We start from the raw sequence: 23605 nt of genomic DNA on the forward strand, positions 1-23605 counted from the left end.
AACTCTGTTCAGTGTCTAAAGCTGTGGTAGGTTGGCTGAAGAAATAGAAATGAGCACATAACTATATCTAAAAACTCAAATTAGTGTTTTTATTCGACATGTATTGGTTTAAATAACCAAGATACAAACAGTAAATTAAACAGGTTTAGGAGTGTTGATATTGTCTCAGTTTGGACAGAGCCAAGCTAGCGGTTTATGTCTGCCTCTAGCAGGATGTAATGCTAAGCTAACCTCACTCCAGTGCATTGGCCTAGAACTACAGGGGAAGAAGTGAGGTTACCAGACTTCTTTAGCACATTCCTTTTCTCTGCTTGAGGCTAGCAACTCAAGGCTACATAAGCTGCTATTAGCATAACACACAAGAATATCTGGCAGTCAAGCATTAAAAATAGAATATATAACTCAAATTTGTGTTTTTACTAGATAAGTATTGATTAATATAACCAAGATACCACATAAATTAAATAGGTTTAGGAGTGTTGATAAGTACATTATCTTCAGTTTGGACAGAGCCAGGCTCGCTGTTTCGGCATGCTTCTAGCAGAATGCTATGCTAAGCTAACCTTGGTTTACCACGTCCTGACTCCAGACTAACCCTAATTCTAGAGCTTAATGCAAAGACGTGAGGTTACCAAACCTCTGTAGCACACTGCTCATCTCTGCTTGAGGCTAGCAACTTGAGGTTACTTAAGCCACTAATAGCATAAGACCAGAATACTTAGCGGTCAAGCTGCATAGCTACATTGTGAATAATGTAGATGTTGTGATGAAGAAAGTACGTAAGAAGAATGTATGGTCGTTCTGTCCATTATGAGCCCCACAATGTTGTAGGAGTATAATGCTAAATAAGATTTCTTAACAGCGTAATCTAGTTCCTGCCCACCATTAGCAGCACAGTGATTGATGTTTCTTACTGAAATGCACCCTGGGAGTTGTAGTTAACGTTTCCCCCAAAGTTTTTATGTACACAGACTTGCACTGTATACATTTTGTCAAAGAACCAGATACTTTCTAACATTGTTTTTAATCTTTTGGACTGATGATTCATCAGGGTGATTCACCTTGTTGCAATCCACAGAAGTGCTGTGAGTCAGCTAACATTGTTTATGGAAATAATGAATGGGATTTTTACAGTCAGAAGCAGGGGAGTCCGAAGTTCACCCTTTTCACATTTTTAATTGTCAAAGCAGGAAAAGCACAGGTGGAATTAATAACATTAATGATGGCTGTATTACATTATTAATATTATTAGTTACACCTGGACTTTTCTTGCTTCGAAAGCTCAAAATCTCAGCAGTGGGAGAGGATCTATAGCGTCTTTCACTTCACAACTCTGTACTTAACATACAAACATGAGATCCATATCTTTTTTTTTTACATCTCATTCTAAGAAATAAGTATATTATAGTATAGTAAGTATATAATAGTGAATATGAGTATTTCCCAAGATGTTGAGCTACTCCTTTAAGTCTCCACCACACATTATTTCTGTGTTGTTATCAGTCTCTTTCTCTTTGAATGATTGTGCAAGACAGATATGGAGAGTAACTGAAATGAACAGAGGAGAAAGTGAGAAAAAGGAAAACAAGTGAATAAGTTAGTGGGACAGAGAGGGAGAAAGAAAGGGAGAGAAGACAAAGACAGACAAGACAGACTGATAACAACGCAGACAAGAGGCGCAGATAAAGAGAGGGCGAGATGGAAGGAAAAAAAGGAGAAGAGCGGGCGAGAGACAAAGAGAGAGAGTCAGAGAGTCAGAGAGAGAGAGGCTGAGATGAATCCAGTGGCATTTTTCCGTGCATGCTGTTAACAGGCTTATAGCAAATGAGTGCACGGTGTATTATCAAGCCTTTATAGCCTGAAGTGAAACACAACACACACACACACACACACACACACACACACACAGACACATACACATACACATACATTCATAATCAAACACACAAAACACGCATGTATTACACACATACAAGCACATTCAGTGTAGTCATGCAGACTTATATCCATAAGCATTTACGCCAGCAAACACGTAAATATAAACACATGCTGACAGTGTCTCACACACGCACACAGACACAGACACACACACACACACAGTCATTAGTATGCTGTGGCACAGCGCTCTGAGGGCAGCAGAAGAGTATGATGAATATGTTTTTGGCACAGAGCAAAGAGACGAAGGAGAGGAGGGAATTGAAAGAAAGAGCAGAGAAAAAGAGGGATGGATGAGAGGGGGAAAAAGAGGAGAGGAAGTGAGAGATAGAGTGAAAGAGAAAGATGTTCCTAATGACTTTAGAAACTGACAGAAAAACAGCAACCCAATTACTATTGCATGACTGTCCTTTGTCTCTCTATCTTTCTCTCTGGAAGCTCGTGATGACAGATCACCTTGGTCGGAGCAAAGTCAGCCTTTAAAAGCTTTGTCTTTATATAAAAGTACAGTCACAGCTGGTAAATACGTCCAGCACTCTGGGGAATATGGTCATGTCTACTAGCTCAGCTGGCTATAAAAATATTTAGACAGCTTTTCCACACAAGTACGGTTTATGTGTTTTTTTACAGTGCAGGACATATGTAATATGTTAAACATGAGAATGTGTCACAGGTCTGTTTTAGCTGTAGTGTTTTAAAGCTTGAGGTTGGTACTGCAAGGTTCAATATTTATCTCATTTGTCTAATTTATTTTCAACAAATACCATGAAAAGACCAAAATTTGTAGCAATGGATCAAATGGCTGTTTAATGTGAAAGGGGTCACTCATGGTGGCTAACCTACAAAGAAGAAATATGGATAAGGAGCATTTTTAGCATCTTTCAGTTTATTGATTTGGTTGCAATTTTAATATTTTAGTTGAGTCTCATTGCCCTCACTAACCTTGTCTCCAAAAGCAGTTTTCAGTTTCCTAAATAAACTTACTGTACACTAGCAGCCTAGCAAACAGCAGACAGACAACGTTAGCAGCTAGCCGGTAAAGAAGTTTAGCATTTAGCACCTATGGAGCCAGATATTTCTGGTAGGAGTTGGTAGAGACCAAAACTGAGCTAAAAGGAGAGTTAATATAAAATAAACTGGTTGTATGAACATTCAGTGTCAGTGTTGTATCATTTCACTGTAGTTTTTAGCAAAAGCTACTTGAACAGGAGTGCATTTTAGGTTTTTTTAAGCTGCAGAGTAAAACACATTTGGTGCACTAGTGAGTATTCAAAGCAGCATTATGTATGAGTATGTGGGATCAATTCAAAACAAACTTGAGTGCCCATTTTCATTGTAAAGAAAGAACATATCACCCATTATGCCATAGGAGTGTGTTTAATAGTTTTGTAGACAGCAATGGGAATAAACTGTATCAAGTTTAAACTCAGGGTTACTCAGACAGACGAACATGATGGTGGGATTAATTCAATTATGGTTTTGATCTCTTCATGAGATATGTTGACTTGTAAAATATCACCAGACTAATCACAAATGTATGAATAAAGAAGTAATACACAGTAATAAATAGTAGCATCTGAGCTCAAAGAGTAGCACAAAGAGTCTGCATCTATTGAAAAGCTTTCCTAGTCATGAAGTGAACAAGGTCGACTTTTAAACAAGTCTTACCACTAAGCTTCTGAAGCACGTAGTTATCAGTTATCATGTGTGACCTCAAATCGCAGCATGGGCTGGTTTAAATATACACTGACAAAAACATTTTATAAATAAGAAAAAAGTGATGCATGTGTGGATGTTTGTAGACAAGGATACAATGAAAAGGGTCCACAATTTGAATGAAGCCAACAACCTTGATAAAAGACATTCACGCTTGAGATTTGGAGATAATTATACCATACTATGCTCTAGCACTGCATATCAGAACATACTGTAGCTCAGGTCGAACACAGTACAGAAGCTTGTACACAATCTTCTGCAGCAGAATGTATCCAGAGACACGAGCAGAGAGGAGCGCCCCGCTAATCGACCTTGAAACAGAGATAACTTGGAACAGATGGGCAGCGGAAACTCGACGGTCAGCACAAACTATAGCAAACAAGCATGCACGAGGTATAGAAAGGCCTCGATCAATAAGGTCTTAAGGTTAGGGAGTAAATGTAGGGAGTGAAAGTGACCACATGGGCTTAAAGGCAGGTGTGTAAATACAGAAATACCATATCTTGATTGACATGTGGGAAAGGAAAACATTTGTTCATTTGCTTACTACATAAATTCAGGAAATAATCACGGTTACATAAAAACACCATTTGGCTCTAGAAGATATGTGCTGACAGATGTCATACATTAAAGTCTTTGGCGGACTAGTTGTGTTAAATCTAACTGGCAGCTGGTAGAAAAATGCTAAAATTTAGGATATAGACTCTTTTTCTTTGTTGCACTAGTTCAAATCCTGCTGCATTTTCATTTGCAAGCTCTGCGCAAGAGTTGCATCAGAAATTGAGGATTTTTTTTTTTAACCCGACGTTCAGGTGTTAGGAATGCCTTCTAAAGTCTCTCACGCAAAGTAAAGCGACACCGTACAGACAAGCGAAGAATTCATTGTTCAGTTCCTGTTCAAGATGGTGCGTGGGCGTTTAAAGCCTGGTTAAAAACTGTATCGCCGGGGCCTGTTATGAAACGCTGTGATGTCTCGCACCCCGTGAGTAAGTGGAAAAGACTGGTGGAAGAGGATATGGAGATTTGACAAATAAACATAAATCACATACTGAGCGCTTTATGTCTGGCATGCTTTTTAAGATCGAGATTGTTCCTGCTTTCGGTAAAACAGCCCGTCGTCTTTGTCGGGAACAATGGTCCGTGTTACAGCCGCGCCGTACCAGAGGAGATTGTGTGAATAAATACTGCTTGGGTTGTTCTTCATTTAAATCCGAGTAAAGCCACCAGCTAGCTAAATATATTCACACGTAGATCCTCTCCATAAGCTCTGCAAGTCTCCCAAAGCCAAAGATCTGAAGAAGTTTGTTGTTGTAGCCTGCAGCTACGCATCGATCTATCAGAAACTTCACTGGTCCAGTTAATCATCTTATTCCTGGAGAGAGGGCGAAACAACAAGCCAGAGGCCAGAAAGATCCTGGGTTTTTTTGGGGGGGATGTTTTCTTTTTTTTTTCTTTTTTCTTTTTTCTTTTTCTTCTCTCGAGTAATTCATTTTAATTGTTGCGTTTCAGTGCTTGAAGATGAATTAATGGCTGATATTTGCAGAATTGAGTTTGCTGTTTTTGTTTTGTTATTGTAATCGATGTAGTCATGCACAAAATTGACTCTTAGTTGACAGAGGGAGGAAAAGAGGATGAGAAGAGGAGAAGAAGAGAGAAAGAGGTGGGGTAAAGGGGGGGTGGTGGTGGAGGAAAAGCTTCAGTGAAACACTTAATCACCTCATTCTTTTACTGAAAGGAGGGAAAAGTATGAATAGAAAGGGAAAAAAGGAGTGAACAGAGAGTGAGGTGAAGAGAGAGGGCAGGCAGGAAACAAGGGAGGGAAGGGATAAAGGAAGAAGATAAAGAGAAAATGGAGAGGGTTTTTTGTCATTTTAATCACCCCCTGTTCGGCTCGTTGAGGAGGGCGAGAGGAAGAGAGATGACAGAGGGAAGAAAAGTGAGGGTCAGAGGAGTGGATTTATAAGAGGGTGAGAGGAAGGAGCCAGATAGTGTCAAGTTTTATCGATTTACGGTTCAAATTGTAAGTTTGTCATTTGCAATGTAGTTTTTCATCCCTGTGAAGAACTTAACTAACCTTATAGAGAAAAGTTTATACACATAAATGAAATAAAACATTACTATCATTATTTGTACTTAGTTTAGAAGAAGATTTAGGATGTTTTATGAAACAGGGTACCCTTAAATATCATATTACAAGATATAAAACATGAAATCCTTCGTCACGCCTCTGTTTAAATTCTGCTTCTCAGGATTTAAGTGTATAGGTTGTTTTTCCATCAGACAACATGTTCATAGTACCAAACATCAACAGTCTGTCTTCCCCTCTGAGGAATCATTTTGGTTGAGAATCATGAATATTAAGCTGTAATCTCTTTTGATTAAAATAAAAAATAAATGATTACACACATCACTAATTTAAGGGTGTTCACATCCCCAGATCACCACTCTTGGCCAAAAAATGATTTAAATGATGCAAACTTATGAACATACAGAATTAGCAATATTTGTCTTATATGGGGTTAAAAATCTACAGTTGAAAATGACACTGAAGAAATATGAATAGCATGAATATGTATTAATGTGACACCTTTTGCACAATTTTTAATGTTCTTTTTCTTATGTTCTTCACACGCATCCTGATATGTGTTTGTACAACTGAATTTATACATTTTTAATATATTTTCAGAAATTGTTTAAATATTACATGAAGACTGGTATGGACAGTATAGGTTTTAATATTAATACATTTGCCATATTGGTTATTTATACAGCACGTCTATGACTATGATATATAAATTAATCAATAACTTGATACTGTAAACTGTAGAGAGAGATTAATAAAAGCAGCTTTTGTCTTTCATCTTTCCATATCATGAATTCATCAAACACACGTGTGACTTAACAGCGAGACATGAAGCATGCCTACTGACATCATCATATGTCGGTCACACATGCTCTCGTGTCACAGACAAATGTACGACATCACTAAAGCAATTGTGAAACTGTGCTCAAAATTGAAAGTGAATATGTTAACATAACTCACGGCGTGTGTGTGTGTGTGTGTGTGTGTGTGTATCGACAGGTATCTGACAAGCCCAAAGCCAGAGGCGCAGCTTTAAGGTAAGACGAATAGCCATACTGTTTGTGCTTCATTTATGTCAGCTGCACATCTGTCTTGTAAGATGTGGCTTGTTACTTGTTGTTTTGGCTTTGAGAAACGTTATTAGTCTGCATTAAGACCATCATCTGAAGCATCATCCTTCTATATTACCTGCTGGGTTTGACAGAGTATATAAAGTCAACACAGTGTGTGACTTTCAATCTTCAAACTCAAGCTATAAATAAATGTTCTTTGCTCTAAAAACATACAATCAGTGCTGGATGGTTCTCTGCTCTTTTTCTCCTGTTGTTCTTGTTGTTGTTGTTGAAAGGTCAGAAAACCTCATGTCCAGAGCCAGTGACAGACTCTCTAGTATCCAGATGTATTATTTTACAGCCTCAGTAGGGTGCAATCTTTGGACTGAATCACCTGAAATGGAAAAGCTGAAATAACTAAGGCTACTGTGTGCTGTTGAAATGTTTCAGTGTGCATCAGAGTTTCTTTCTAGAAGTGTTTGAAGGTTATTGCAAATACAGTCGCTATTAAGCCTTCCAGTCAGTGTAGTGGCTCTAATTCACTGAAACATCTGCGATGGCAGGTGCCCCACTTGATAACCTCAGTCACCAGCCTGCACTTCAACTCTGTAACGTTTAAAAATAGGCAGCAGATGTCCCCAACAGTCAGTGCTGTAAGGTTAAACCTTTTCACATCCGAATGAAGCGGTGCACCATCACCTTGAGCCCCACCGAGCTCAAAGGATGAAACATTAATACATGATCACATACCTGCAAAACCATCACTAAGACTTTCATAAGATGCAATGTTTTAACTGAGGTCTCATTACGGCTTTACACAAATGTAATATTTTGAGGTTCATCCAAAAACAGAGAGCATATGGTGAACATATGGGTGAATATCAAGGAGACTGTTAAAATTAAACGCTTTGCCCTGGTTGTAATATTGGCTTTTTTATTAAACTCAGTTAGAAGTGAGCAGAGACTTCACTTGAAGGTATTTTAAGCGTTTTGCACTGAATGTTATTTTTTAATCTTTAATTATTGTTCATATCCTGGGTTATGAAAATACTGTGTAAGTAGATTTGTATAGTTTTTAGTCTTCAATTCACAGTTGATAAAAACAGTACATTTAATTTGGGTCTTTTACTTGAGTATTTCCATTTATACTGCTTTACACTCAGATTTTCCACAATAAAAGTTAAGTTAACTAGTTGAACATTATTCAAATTACATCTACTCTTTGTACCTTATTACCTCCTACTTCACTGCAAAGTCAATTCTCAGTGTTTGTGCTCTGGATGCTTCAAGTTTCCACATCACACTTGGACCAGAATTGGCTCCAAACTAGTTAGGATTTCACAGATCCTGCTCAAAGATACATGACTGTAGAAAGAAACCTTCAGTAGCAGAGTATGAGAACAACCTTCAAGCACATATATAATACAGCACAGTGAAGCTCAAACATCTCAGTCACATAACAAGAGGAAAAACATATTTTTGAGTTGAGGGTCAGATTTTGACTGTACATGAACATTGTGGCAACAGTATGTTTATTAAAGTAAGGGATCCGACTCCTCACCACTATGTTTTGCATGCAGTTCAATTCACAAGGTTTAAATCAGGGTCAAATAACAACCTGCTGGTTCTCAGCTAAAGCAGAGAGAAGAAGACAAAAAAAAGGCACATCTGTAGTGAGTTTATTTTTGAAAATTAAAATCAATACACCACACAATTATCTACGCCACATTTGTTGGCAAACATGTAAGAAACTGCTGTTGTCCAGCTGCTCAACTTTATTTAGAGGAAATGATAATAAATGACAGAATCTGGCGATATAAAGAGTATATAACAAGTCAAATGTAGAGTTGATGGGTCAGGATCGTTCCTTTGCATCTCTCAGTTCAAAGTGAGGGGATGTGAGGTAGAGGACTGTCCCTGTCAATCATTATGCAGCAGGGGGCCGGATATACCGCTGGAAGAGTTTCTTTGATTGTATTAGTGTCAGTGTCTGGGAATTAAGAAACTCTGAGAAGCAGTGAAGGATAGCACTCTGTAACGTCTGAATCCACTTCTTTCACTAGAATATGTGCACAGTGATCTCAGTGCTATTGTAATCATCTTAATACAGGCTTTAGGCATGGGAAAAAATATTTTTGGAGATTGTTCAACCAGATAGGTTGAGTCCTCAACATCTGAATTATTGTGCAAAGCTTTATCTTCTCTTGCTGTCCTTATTTTAAAATATAAATAAGGGTAGGAGACAATATAGATGAACTGTCTCCAGTATTCCCCACAGTCACATGCTGTGTGGCCGATACACTTGAATATATTATTGTTAACATCTTTGAGAAACGCGTCACCTAATTAATCATTAGAAAAATGTTCATTGCATTTGTAACATCGCAGAACATTGGAGATAATTCTTGTAAACAGCTGATTTTTGGCACCGAGATCAAATTTTCATAAGTTCATCTCTTGCTTGGAATTGGTTGTAAAGCCCAGACTGAAGCATAAGAATATAAAAATCTTTTATAAATGAGGCTCGTTGTGTTCACAGTCTGAGCGCATTAGTATGCAAGTCTGGAGTGTGACTGTGTGTGTGTGTGTGTGTGTGTGTGTATGTGTGTGAGAGAGAAAGAGAGAGAGACAGACAGCAAGAGAGAGAGAGGGGGAGAGAGAGAGTGTGCCGTGTGTCTGTGTGTGCCCCAGGCCATGTGTTACTCTGCTACCGCTAATGAGCCCATTCACTCTGCAGCCCAATCTACTGAACACCAGACACACACACATACACACACGCGCGCGTATATCCGCAGGGACGCTGGGACTAGAGATGCTGCAAGCGCTCCACTGGCTATATCCCCCATGGAAAGCAACACACACACACACACACACACACACACACACACACACACACACACACACACACACACACACACACACACACACACACTGTCTCGCTCGTTCTCTCACCCACACTCCTCAAACCATCCATACAGACACACACATTAAAAAAAAATCTTGCTCTGACAACCTCACCCCCATACCAATCGTTATTCTGCTACCACACACACACACACACACACGCAGACACACACACACAGCCACCCACCCCACCACAATGTACATTCATTTTTATAACATATCTGCTCTGTAATCTTTAAAATCTTTGCCTCTCTGTGTTTTCTTCATTATGTCCTACGTGCATATTTCATCATGTAGGCTATACTCTGGTGAGGAACAGCGCCTAGAGTTATATGGATTTATCTTTGTATTCTAATTATTTTAGTAGTTATAGCACTAGTAAGGGAAGTACTCACTGACTAAAGCAGGAGTGTTAAGTAGGAGTGATACTGTAGCACTAACAGTAATGTACATTTAATTAGTGTCATTGTTACTGTTGAATACAGATGATTTTTTAACAAGTGCCACTTAAATTTACAGGTCCATCATATTCATAACTGAGATGAGTGCTGGCTTAAAATGTCATAATACTATTCACTATGTGGCACCCAAGTCAGAAATCAATATACTGACTTCAACAATACAGTATTACTCAAAAAAGGTGTATGTGCTTCCATTCATGGTCAATAATAAAAATAATAACTTTTTTGCTTTTATACTGTTGCTTGAGAAGTCAGCTCAGTTCAAGTTTAATAGAATGTTTTTGGAGTACACATACTTAAAATCAAATGTTTCCACTAATATCTTCTGTCGTTCTCAGCTCTGTAGCACTCTGAAAAATGTCTTCAGACTAACTCGACTTGCTAAGCTCAAGCAAAAATTGCACCTTTTACTGCTGCTACAGCTAATGTCTATACATTAAAGTAGAGTGGCTGATATAAACACAGACTGTAGAAACACTTCAACAGCCGACTTGAAAAATAGGTCGTGCTGGAAGATTGATGATGTTGTTACCACAGTATTTTCAGAGCTAGTTGGCAAACTGCGTAGCTGGTGAACCAACCACTAGTGGTGGAGGAAGTATTCAGACTCTTTACTGATATAAAAGTAGCAATGCCATACTGTGAAAATACTCCCTAAAGGTGTAAAAGGTTCCATATTGCAGGAAGAGAGATTTCCATTTCTTTGATTATAAAGCAGGTGTGCTATAAATACTGTGAAAGTATCAGAACGCTGGGTACACAGAAACATGCACACAGCCTCTTTTCCCGTTGGACTCCCGTTGGAAACAAAATATTTTTATGTTATTTATCTAATATATATGCACTTGTTTCATTTCAGCTCAGTTGGAGAGTCTCTGCTGCATTTTGCTGTAGTTTATGGTTGTGCTAGTTGCTCTAATTAGCTTAGCTAACTTAGCTTAACCCCTCCTCACACAGAGAGTGGAGCACATAGCTACTGCATAGCTGCAATCTCAAATTTTGCCGTTGCAATTGACTGCAAGTTAATTTTTTGCTACGTGTGTCACTCAGAAAACAGTTACTGGTACTTAAAACCATGAAAATATATTATATGTATATCATAACTTAATAATATTATTACTGAGGTATTAATGTGAGGTACTGAAGCATTTTACCCTTTTAAAGCTCCAGTTAAATACAACAACCTCAAATTTGTACTTGTGTACAATACTTGAGTCAGCTTCTGCCACTGCTAACCGCTAATATACTAGCTACATAACAGCTACAAACTAGCTAGCTAGCTATCTTAGCTACTAAACTTAACAAGTTATTGTAGAGACATATTTGTACCATTGACTCCTGTCTTAAAAACTGTTCGCAAACTAGCAATTTAAACTCTAGCAGAGTTATTTAAAGTTTGCCATTTATTGTTCGAGCAAAGCTGGTGATTGTATCTACTGACATGAGGCGACAGTGCTGCTGAGTATTATAATAGTGCTAGTAGTAGTAGTTAATTCACAATAAAATGAGCCTCATATGTGTTAAATTGACCCACTAAACTCCAGTTATAACACATATTTTTCTTCAAAACATCACTCCCATCGTCTGACACTCTGCACTTTAGTCTCTCAGGTCTGTCCAAATAGAAGTAATGGACCAGTGACCAGCTCCACTGGAACGTGTATGGCAGTGATTTGTTGTTGCACGCTTTCAAATCAAACAGATGATAATTGGTATGTTCACATGACAGTCGGTGAAAAGTGCTGCCTTAACCTTTCAAATTTCACATCGGAGGACGTGAGGAGGAAAAGTTAGCGTGAGAAAAGGCAAGTGTAGCGTGAGATTGTGAGATCTGTGTTAATTACATGAGTCTCACAGTCAACGCAATGCTTGGCAGCTCTGAATTGATTTTGCTATGACGCCTAGCTGTGTAAATGCTAGTGTTAGTGGCTTTTTAGCTTACATTTACTACTAGCATGTTTGAAGGAGTATATTTGAACACTGGATTGTTAACATCTGTTCAGTTTGTGTGGAAAGGTCAGATCAGAACTTTTAAACCATATCACCTCTGAAAACATACCTTAAAGCAGGTGCTGGTGATAAAACACCTTCAAGCGTACTTCAAGCGTACCAGAGAATAAAAGATGTTTATTTGTTAGTTATTTAGCCACAATAATTAAACTGCTGCAACGCAAACCTGCTGAAAGAGAAATCAATAGTCTTGAGAGTATTGATTTCAGCTTTCCTTTAATGTAACACATCAGAGATGAATGTGCTGACGTTCGTGATCAATAACGCAAACATGTAGGCCGGTTAAAGACGCAGACAGGTTAAGTAGTGTGTGTGTGTGTGTGTGTGTGTGTACATGCCAGTCAGGTGCATCAAGTGTGCTACGAGTTCTAACGTGAAACACTTCTTCAAACACTGTCACTCCTGCTCCTGCCAGGGAGCATTACACTACATATGTAGCAATGGAAACCTATTATAGCCTTCCTCACAGTACTGCCCCGGGCATACACACACTCGCACACACAAACACACACACACTTTGTTGAATACTGGAATTCATCTACCACTGTGCCTGTCAAAAGGTGAAAAAGTTTTATTTTTCTGACTTTAAATTCAGAATTTATAACACAAGCACACACAAATAACCATTTACAATAAGTGTACAGTGTGTGTTGGTCCATATTGTATTTTTATCTGGACTATTTACACCGTCACGCTGGTTATCACTGGATGTATCAATGGTATACCTCCACTTTAGGCACAATGATGCACTAATACCTTGTTAATGGATCAAATGGTTGTGTATATGTGTAAAGTGGAATAAAGGAATAACAATCATTTCATAAATCTCCATATATCACTGCTTTACACATACTGCTAAGTCAGATAAATGAGCACACACACAAATATGCACACATACACACACACACACACACACACACAGGAGAGAGTGTAAGTAATTGAGAGAGAGATTGTAAAGCCAGCTGTGCGGTAGGAAGCCCTGCCAAGTGGAGGGCAGAACCAGTGAGCTGAAGGCAGATGATAAGATGACAGATGAACTGAGCCCAGATGGCCTCCACATCTTCACTTCACAGTCAGCACCGTCCTAATTTTGCATATTTTCACTCCGTTCTTTGGTCATATATACCTATGAAAGCCTGACTGCAACTGCTGTTTTTCAGCAGGATCCTCGTTCGCCTCACACTCAGTTACATCTTGTCTCCACCGACTGCTGTTTATCTGAGCCTATCTGGCTCCACGCCACCCGCTCCATTGTCTTCGGAGGCTGATCAATTCAGTTTTCCAGCAGAAGCGATTGGAAGAAAAAGAAGAAAAAGAAAGAAAGAAAAAGCTGTAACTGTCTATTGTCTGTTGATTGTCCTCCTTATGTTGAATTCCTGCTGGTTAATTAATGGTGACACAATCCAAACTGAGCCATACAGTGTAAAACAGATGGATCCTGGAGGCTTTAAGAGACCACCTGGAGGAGAGCATAATGATTTTAAGATGCTAATATCAGATTCTTCTGAAATGATGAGGAATGAGACAGATCCCTATGTATAAATAATATATCCATGTAATCAATATGTGAGCAATACCATATACCACCTAAATAAGTCAATATATTTTAATACTACATAACCAGCAAACATAATTCTGACAGAAGACTTTAATCAAACATTTATATATGCAGGGCTGTAGCCAGGATTGTAGAAATACTGAGGTCATGAATTCCCTCAGTGCAAAATTTCATACTTTGTTTTTTAATGAACTGTTCTACTGTATTATCAGCAAAAATTATCTCCCCACATTATGCTCTAAATGTTAGTTATAGGCCATCTCTACATTTTCAGGTACTGTGTGTTTGCCTAAAACTGTACAACATGTAAGATATTTCCTCTAAAAAACATCATAAGCTTAAAAACAACGTGTTATGTATGTTTCTCTAATTGTAGAATGGAAACTCCTCTACATCATACATAATTCACAGAAACACAGCTGAAGACATGACTTCTTGTGTCTTCTTTAAATGCTACAGCCTTTATGTTATATTAAAAAGTTATAGTTCAAATCCCTGTGGTTGTATTACTATTGTTTTGTGGGTGAACACAGTGTAATATAAAATATAAAATCCATCCATGTGTAAAATGTACAGATTTTCACTATCCTGTTAATATATTTCCTAAAACCTACAATGAAATATTAAATCCGATCCATCTTGTTCTTTAAGACGTACTCTCTTGAAGCCCAGCGGAGGTTGGGGAGTTCATAAAGGAGCCTTCAGGATGCAATCAATACAAACAGGTGGTATACACACCACTCACTCAAGTCAAGGTTAAACATGAAAAGTCTCCATCTAAAGGGAGATGCTGAGCAGAAGCAGTGAGGACAGTAAACTCCAGCCGTGACCTGCTACCACATCCAGTGTCCTGATTAACCTGCAGCAGACTGGAGCTCTCACATCATGCCATCATGACAGAAAAGGACATCTTAAAGAAAATTGATTTTAGAATAAAGGTGCAAATAAAGGTCCAATGCATGATGTCATTTTAAATAAAAAGATTTACTACTGTTAAACCTATCAGTACTAGAACCTGCTGTGAGACAAAATGTACTGACATAGACATACACACTAATTCTTGAATACAGCTAAATCAAATGTGTTGAAGATCATGTCCAGATATGTATTAAGAAATACAAAAATACTCTGGAACAATAAGCAGACTATTTTTCTGTCTGATACAGTTTAATTATCTTCTGCAAATATATTTCATTTCAGAAGTTTAAGTGCTCTCCTACTTCACTGTAAAGATCATTCTCAGTGTTTGTGGACTGCAGGCTTCAAGTTTCCACATCACACTTGAATATTGGACCACGAATGGCTCCAAACCAGTTGTGATGTCACAAATCATGCTCGTAGACCCGCCCCTTAAAATCAAATTTTCTATAAACTCAGAAAAAACTTTCCTCTTTCAGTAGATGAATGTGAAAACAGCCTTCTAGTGCCAGACTCTGCTCAGTGAAACTCAAACATTCACCTGAAGATGGGAACCCACTGTATAGATTAGTAATGTTTGTGTTTGACTAATAAAAAAAATGTAATTACATAACATTTGCCTGTAATTGACGTGGACATCTCTATTCTTCTATTTAATTGAATCCTGTTTCATTTAATTAAAATCAAAGGAAGTCATAATAGATCAAAGTGGTGTGAGCGAGACATTCATTTGAACACAGACAAACAGTTCAAATGACTGGTTACTATTGAACATATTTTCATTTAAAAAAAAAAAATCTCAGTTACTGCCAAATTATGCTTCTTGCTAGTTAGACAAACATTAACATTACCTTTGAATTGAGTTTTGAGTAACTGATCTAAGGCTGAACACTTATCACATGCCAGAGCAGTATTTGGGTAAATGTATTTTTCCAGGTGACTCTGCATTTTATTTTTTTGTTGTGGCAGTTTGTTACTTTAATGCAGTGCTTTGTGTCTATATGTCTAAACACAACCTTCAATCAGCAACCTTAAAGACTAAAGTGGCAAACGCTAAAAACAATACAGTCCAAAGTGTTTCAGTGACCCAGAGTTGGAAGCAATCTGCTTTCCTTTCAGGTCATTGCCTTTTACTTCTTACATGACTGAGCTGAACTGCATTCAACAGTCTTTTTTCTGGTATCTCCCTGGTGTAATATAAAAAGACATGATTTGCTTACAGCCAGCTCTCTTGACTTTGTCGATAGTGCCAACCGTGAACACTGGCAGATATGCAAGTCGACCTGAAAGCCAGTGCGGCTGCTAGCTCAGCTGCTGCAGCCTTTAAGTATGTATGTGGGTGTCATGTGGATGTTGCGAGACCCACTGGACGTATCAAACCAACAGATCATTTTGTCAAGGCTGTAAGGCTTTCATTTCCCCCTGATGTGCTTGTGATTTTATCAACCAAAATAAACAGACACCAAAGCCTCCACTGGAGCCTGAAACTCTGACACAGGCTTTTTTTTTTTTTTTTAGTCTTATCTGTGTTATGCAACATTGACACAGGCATATACATAAATAAATAAAAAAACAGAGCAAATAAAAGCTCATGTATTGAGACCAGAAACACACCCATATGAGACACTGAAGAGGAAAAGTCTTTAATTAAGTTTATACTGTTTTTTTAGTTCCTCATGCTCTGCATTGTTACATGGAGCTGAAAAGAGATTATAAATGTATGAATGAGGAAACATAAGATAACAAGAATATCTAGTTAGTAATAAGAGCTGAAGTGGAAATAAGACTTTATAGAAATACACATGAATAAAACATACAAAGATAGCTTTTAACAAGTGGATGAAGAACTTTTTCAGAGATGTCTGAAAATGGTAATTGGACATCCATCAAATTTATCAGATCAGATCTGAAGTCAAGCTAACATATGAACAAATTCCCTCCTGGATGAAGTTAACATGTCTTAACGTCAAGTAAACCTCATAGAAATGTATCTTAAAATGTCCAGCCCAATGCTCGTCTGTCAGTCTGCACCAGCTGGCGTCACATTTTAATTTGGCACCGGCGACGGCATTAAATTATTTTTTTCGACAGCTGATGGCTGATTCCTGAGAAAAGAGAAGGGAAAGCGAGCCAGATGTAATGCTTTCACACACGTACTCGTCTCTTTTCATCTTGTTCCTCACAACACATGTTGTTTATGTTGCCAAAATAAAATAGGCTAGAGCACTCAACTGAAAATCCCATTGAGAGGGAAAAGACACTCCTGCTTTCCTTTAACTTCACACAATGCTACAAAAAAACACAAATATATCAGTGCTGGAAATATAGCCTGGTTTCATGCTTAGAGTTAATTTTATCTTTTGGCAAATGAAGGAATTATATGAACAACTATAAAAAAAGAGAGTACCGCCAAATGTATTAAATTTACCCTGCATATTTCTGTATATTACTCACAATCCATTGGAGACTTTCACTCGTTGAATAAAAGAGGTATTCTGTGTTGTAAACATCCAGTAATGAGACAGTGAATAAAGAAATGGATTCAGACAGGCTTAAATCATGTGTTCTCTTATGTTTGCTCCAGGCTTCAGAGGGAGTCCAGTATTCCCAGGATCATATCCAGAATCTCCAGCACTAATGACAAGCGAGAACAGCCCCGCTTTAAAAAAGAAAAGAAAAAAAAAGGAGCCGACACTCTGTTCATGTTTTTTTCCCACCTTGATTTCTTGCCAAATATCTGATCGACAATGTGGGCTAACCCACCAGGGGCAGTGAATTGTTTCCCAGAGTTAAAATGTAAGAGCTCATCAAACAACAAGGTGCTTTGGATGAAAGCATCCACCAAATGGTATTACTTCTGTGGCACATTGAGAAGCAGTTGGACTGTGTACGTGAAACACTGTCTAACCATCTCCAATCAATTTGGATTTAGTGCAGCAGAGTCCTAGAAAATCATTATTTCAGTAAAAGTAAGTGCAATGTATTGTTATATAACATGCTTTTGTCTCAAAAATAAGTCCCCACTTACAGTTGAAGGTTTGTGTGCAGGGACATACTGTAGCTACCATTGTGGACACTGAGGTCATGTTCTATCATTTTCCAGGATGTTTTAGCAAACCTTGGGGAGGTTTTTCTAATGTGAAAACCATGGACATTTTTTGGGTTTTATGAGGTTTTTTATAACCATGATTCAGTAGTTCTCTTGCCAGCATGGAGAGGGATTTAAAACATTATCTAGACCTTCAACTGTGCTACTTTATTCTACAGCCAGGTACCTAATTTTCAAATAATTACTCAGGAAGTTTCCTGAGATGTGTTAACACCATCACTTGTTTTAATCCTGCCCTATATATGCCAAAATAAAGCTGTTTGAATGAACAGTAGGATGCATCCTGAAGAAACACCAGTTGCTCCTGTTTCTATAACAGAATAAACTGTAAATACATTTTAAGAAAGGATTTGTGTGTATTTGTGCCACAATCTGGTCAGTAAAATCTTTTGGGTTGTAATCAAGAAGAGTAAAACTAAAGCTGTGTCTGACACGCAGGACTCTTGGTTCTCTTCAGTTATTCATCAAAATATTTTTTAAAGGCAATAACAGACCTAGACATGAAGTCCAGGATATGTCTGTTGTCACCATCTGTGTGGCATCTCTACCTAAGTCCTCCAGTAATCCATGTATGAACAGACTGAGGCTGTTCACTATGAAAAACTGAAACAATGTTTGACAAGCCTGATCCAAGAAAACGCATAATATGCCAAAATACCATTGCTTCATTAGGCAGTGATGGAAACTAATGGACACTTACATACAGTACATGACAGTCCAATATAAAAAGATATTATACTATTTAAAACAATCCTATCGCTAGACAATAAAACTAAGTTAAATGCCAAAATTTGCATAATTCAGTATGATGTGTTTAAAGCTGCTTTAGTCTGTATATTAGTATTAGATCAAGTGGATATTTAATGTGAAAGTTGCTGCTTGTAGTGACTACACTGCAGAGAATTATCACCCAACTCTGAAGTTCCCCACAGCTCTACAGAGTGTTAGCAAGGCAAGTTTATTTATATAGCACATTTCAGCAACAACACAATTCAAAGTGCTTTACATAAAACATTAAAAGCACTGAGACAATGTGCAAAAGAATCATTCAGTTCATTTTGGTTCACTCTCATTGCTCTCATCAGTCTTGTTTCTGGCTGCTTTCAGAGAAAACAAGCTCTACTAAACCTACTGTAAGATACCTGCTCAGCACCAAGCAGCAGACAGTCAGAATTAGAGAGTAACTAGCGAACATAGCTGAGCATTTAGAAGCTAAAATGCTAGATATTTTGCTCAGGAGATGGTGGAGACCAAAACGGAGCTAAAACAATGTAGAGTATTGGACATGAATTTGTTGGGTGGACAGAAACCAAACTTTAAATGAATGCTAGTGTTGTATAGTAATATGTAAATTTAGTACTTTTGGATTAAAACTTCAATTAATGCAGGTTTAAGGTTTTGGAACGAGCGTTATTATGTATGGACTTGCTCACAGCCAATCAAAGCAAGTGTTTTTCAATTTCATGCGACATGTGACCCACTGCCACAGCAGCTACAACCCATTTGTGGTGGTATTGATATCATTTTAAGGGTACTTGGATTGGTACTGGTATTGTGATTTTTTAAATGATACCCAGCCCTACTTACAGCTTTGAATATAGCACTCCTCTTGGATTTCCTCCTCCTGCCTAAAGGGATATACTGCCAATTTTGCTTTGTATGCACTTGGCCTAATCAATAATATCCCTGGGGGCATAATAAAGGTTATCTAGCTGTCAGACCAACATTATGAATAAACTGTAGCCACACATGTGTTATTTGAAAAGTGTTTGGATAAAAGAAATTGTCTTGCTACGAGTAAATGAATGTAATGAGAAAAAAATGGATTTAATGGGATTCACATCTATATTTCTTATTTTATTGTGAGGCTGATTTAACAACTTGCACCAGCAATGAAAACCAAAATGAAAGTTGAAATGACTTTTTGCCATTCTCTGTAACAACTTGCACATAATGTCACCCCAACCTAACTGTCCTCCTTACACTGGTTCAAAAGTCTTTCAAAAGCAGTTTTAATATATCTTCCAAACACCTGAGCACTGTCAATGATTGCATGGTGGAGGGTCTGCACAGAGAAGAGTCAAAACACACACACACACACACATGTATGTACGGAGCTCAACTCGTCGTTACTAATATTGTTTCAACTGTGATGCTAATGAAGCAAACTGAGGTGAAAATTTAATTGAAATTGAAAGAGAGAGGGATGGAGAGAGACGAAGAGAAGAGATGAGTAATGATAGAAGACGAAAAACAGGGCAGAGACTGTATTCATACAGTATCTGTCACTGTGTGTGTGTGTGTGTATGTGTGTGTCTGTGTGTGTGTGTTGCCTGAGGAACAGTTGATGGATTTGCTGCTTGACTGCTCACACAGATTGGTGCCTGCTGTGATGGCAGCCTTGAACTGAAATTACATGCACACTCACATACACACACACACACACACACACACACACACACCCAAAGAGAGCTACACATAATTGCGATTTCTGTGTGCAAGTGTGTTTGTGTGTGTACTTAAGTTGTGACGATGTATGTTGCCTCTAGGAGGCCATTTCAAAGCTTTGTGGAAGGATGGATGAACACAAGGCCAACCAAAATACCAAAGAGGATGAGAGGACAGTTGAAGTGGTTCACAATGCTGTGTTTATGTGTTTATTAATAGCCATTTATTGTATTATGAGTTACAAGGTGGCCAGCTTCTCTTTACCCTTTCTTCTTAAATTAGTATATGATGGTGTATTTTGATTGTATGTTTCCCTAAGATGCAAAATGGGAATGACTTTCCATTCTGACTCTTTATGTCTGGGCCAAGTCTGTAAAAGAGATTTGTGTTTTGAAAAAGTTATGAAGATGTGTGTTATTTTTCGCTATTAACGCTTATGGGTGGATGAAGATTTATTGTATTGAAAATTAAATAAATACATGTGTTGCAAGGATTAATTACAATGGGATGAAAATTCAAATACATCACCTGGGGCATATCATCCATGAAGGTAAAGGCCTTTATATTGGACAAATTATAGCCAATCCAATGGAATTGGCATAATCGGTCAATTCAAACAGTTTGCAAAGTAAATCTGTAAGAATTTTGTGCATCAAGTTTGACTTTGGTGAATTTTGGCCTGCGATTTAGCACTATTTACCAGCAGCAAGCCGTGTGCTGACATTTGAGGGGACATAAAGTCAAGAGTCCAAATTGAAGGAAGCTATCGTGGCTTTTTAGCAGTGTTGCACCATTCACTTTTATTTAACCTCCTCTGTTGCAATAAAAACAGTTCCACAAAAAAAACGGTACACAGACAGTTATAACTGAAGTTCATGGTACAAATACATCCTTTGTATAAACTGTTATTGTTCATTTAGCAACCAAGCTAAACTAACGAGCTGACAAGTTTTCTAATTGACAATTAGCAAGCTTGTTGGCTTGAAAAGATTTATCTTCCCTCTTTGAAACTTTTTATTGAACATAATGGGGTTCAAAGGTTAACAACATCTCAGGGAGAAGTAAACAGAACAGGCGAGAGAAAATGGAGGGAAGCTGTGGAAGCTATGTGGGCTGATTAGCAGAAACTTAGCTGGGCTAATTAGTTAGTGGTTAGCTTGCAGCTACAGTAGTTCTCCATCTACAGCAGTTCACCAACTAGCCTTGAAGTCACTATATCAATAAACTTTTGGCAATGCCTACTGTATTTCCCATGGATGAGTAGTGAATGTCAAGACCAATGCTTCACAATAGAAAGTTTTTAACACCATGCAGTGAAGACACTTCACCCTGGATGACTAGCCTCCCAGACAAAATGGCCTCTAAACTAAAAAGAAAGCGGACCCAAAAACAACACCTCTGATTGGTGCAAAGGGTGAAGCTATGACAAAGAAAACAAACTTTGGAGAACTTTAGGTTGTTACACAAAATATAGCATGATATAATACTGAACAAGTCAATAAATGTTGTCCACCACCTTCAGATGGGAATGGCAAAGTAGACAGGTAGAGGAAAAGCCCAAATGTAAAACAAAGCCACTCAACCAAGCGAGAGTGAAAGAAGCAGGTGCCTTAAATAACTCTGACACTGATTGAGACTAACTGGCAGGGTGATTCAGTAAAGACAGCAGGACTTCATTTAAGTGCAGGAAGAAAACGTGTTACCTACCACACATGGGGAACATGTTGCCAATGTCATTTGTAACTTGTTAATTCTGTGCTATCCACCAGGTGATGGAAATTCAAAGGGTTTTAAAGCAGCTGTGGTAAATTGTATCACACATGTATGAAGTGTGTCTCTAAGATAAGTAAAAATAATTTGTATAGAAAGTTTGTATCTGGTTTGCTAAATGTATGTGTGTGGAGTAAGCTGTGGAGGGTAGTGTGGGCAGAGTGCTCTGGGTTTCATTATTTTTAGCCATGCCATCAGCATGATAATGGGGGTCGCTCGGTCAACCACGAGAGAGGTTGATGTTCCCAAAGCATGGACCCTAACTACTTTTTCTGTTGTGTCACCATGCTGATGACATTTGTAGTTCAGAGTGAAATACCTTGAAAACTAGTGGATGGGTAGCTGTGAAACTTGGTCCCAAGTGGATGAACTGTAATAACTTTGATCCTTTATCTTTTCATCTACAGCTATCTGTAGGTCAACATTTCAATGTTCAATACTCTAATTTATGACCAAAGACCTGGAAAACAAATGCAACAAACATTTCCACCAGCCTCAGCTCCACTTTGTGTTTAATGCTAATTAGTCAATGCTAGCATATCCATTTGCTGAATATAAGATGGTGAACTCTGTAAACATTATATCTGCTAAACATCAACATACTACCATTGTCACTGAGTACGTTACAGCAGCATTTCAATCAGGAGAGACAAGTGAATGAAGTAAAGATGTTTATTTGTTGTAACAGTTGATGAAGTGAAAATTAAGTCTCCTGACAGAACTTTAGTGGAAGCTCCATGCTAACATTAGCATTTACCTCAAAGCATCACTGTGTCAAAGTACAGCTTCACAGAGCAACTAGTACGGCTGTTGCAGATACTGATTCTTGTTCCACTAGAAAGATAAATGATAATAAGTTTAGTCCACTTGGCTGTAGAATCTGTGGAATCAACAAAAAAAGGTACTTGGCTTGACAAGATAAAGTAAAACATCATCTGCATACAGATTAAACACATGACTTGATGACTTGAGTTAATTGTAGGTACTCCTAACAAGTGGTTCATTGAAAATAGCAAAAATGTGATGTAATCCAGTTAGTGGCCATGGATGTGCTTTATCAGCATCTAGTGAAACTATTACTGTCTTTGTTTTGGTGTATTGGGACATGTAGATTACATTCAAAGTCTTTTTTTCTTTCCTTCTTTCTTTCTCTGTAGCGGGGCATCAGGGAGCAGCAGTGAATCAGAGAGCAGCTCAGAGTCAGACACAGACGAATCAGAGAGCAGCTCCAGTGACAGCGAGTATAACCGGGCCTCCCGCACCAACACTCCAGAGGTAGGATGAAAATTGTTGGAAGGAGATGGGGTTTCACCAACAATTTCAACATTTCTCACTTTGTTATAATTTTGAATATTAAAGACAGTGTTCAGTTAAGACATTTAATTAAGTTTGGTTTATGCCAGCTGTCAAAATATATTTTTCTGGTTCCCTTTTTTTTTAAAAGGCAGCGCTACATGGGCAGTAGCTTTTGTTATAGAAATCCCACTTTAAGCATTGAACATCATTCAACAATTCAGCAATATAAAATATTAGTAATGTCATGGGTGTCTCTGTGTCTTCAATTTTGTATACATCTCCCAAAGCGCCTTTTTTATTCTCCCTGGTTCAGCGCTATTCATGTCTGTGTGTGTGTGTGTGTGT

At 38.1% G+C, this 23605-nt stretch overlaps 1 protein-coding gene across 1 annotated transcript in view; it reads left to right on the plus strand.

The window, feature by feature from the left end:
- Positions 1–23605, plus strand: part of aff2 (AF4/FMR2 family, member 2) — a 154108-nt gene that overhangs the window by 107021 nt on the left and 23482 nt on the right. The window contains exons 10-11 of the mRNA XM_053323996.1: positions 6734–6771; positions 23122–23239. Of these exons, the coding sequence (XP_053179971.1) occupies positions 6734–6771; positions 23122–23239 (156 nt within the window). The remainder of the gene's footprint in view (positions 1–6733; positions 6772–23121; positions 23240–23605) is intronic.

Source organism: Scomber japonicus, chromosome 8 (assembly GCF_027409825.1).
Source record: "Scomber japonicus isolate fScoJap1 chromosome 8, fScoJap1.pri, whole genome shotgun sequence".
NCBI classification, from domain to species: domain Eukaryota; kingdom Metazoa; phylum Chordata; class Actinopteri; order Scombriformes; family Scombridae; genus Scomber; species Scomber japonicus.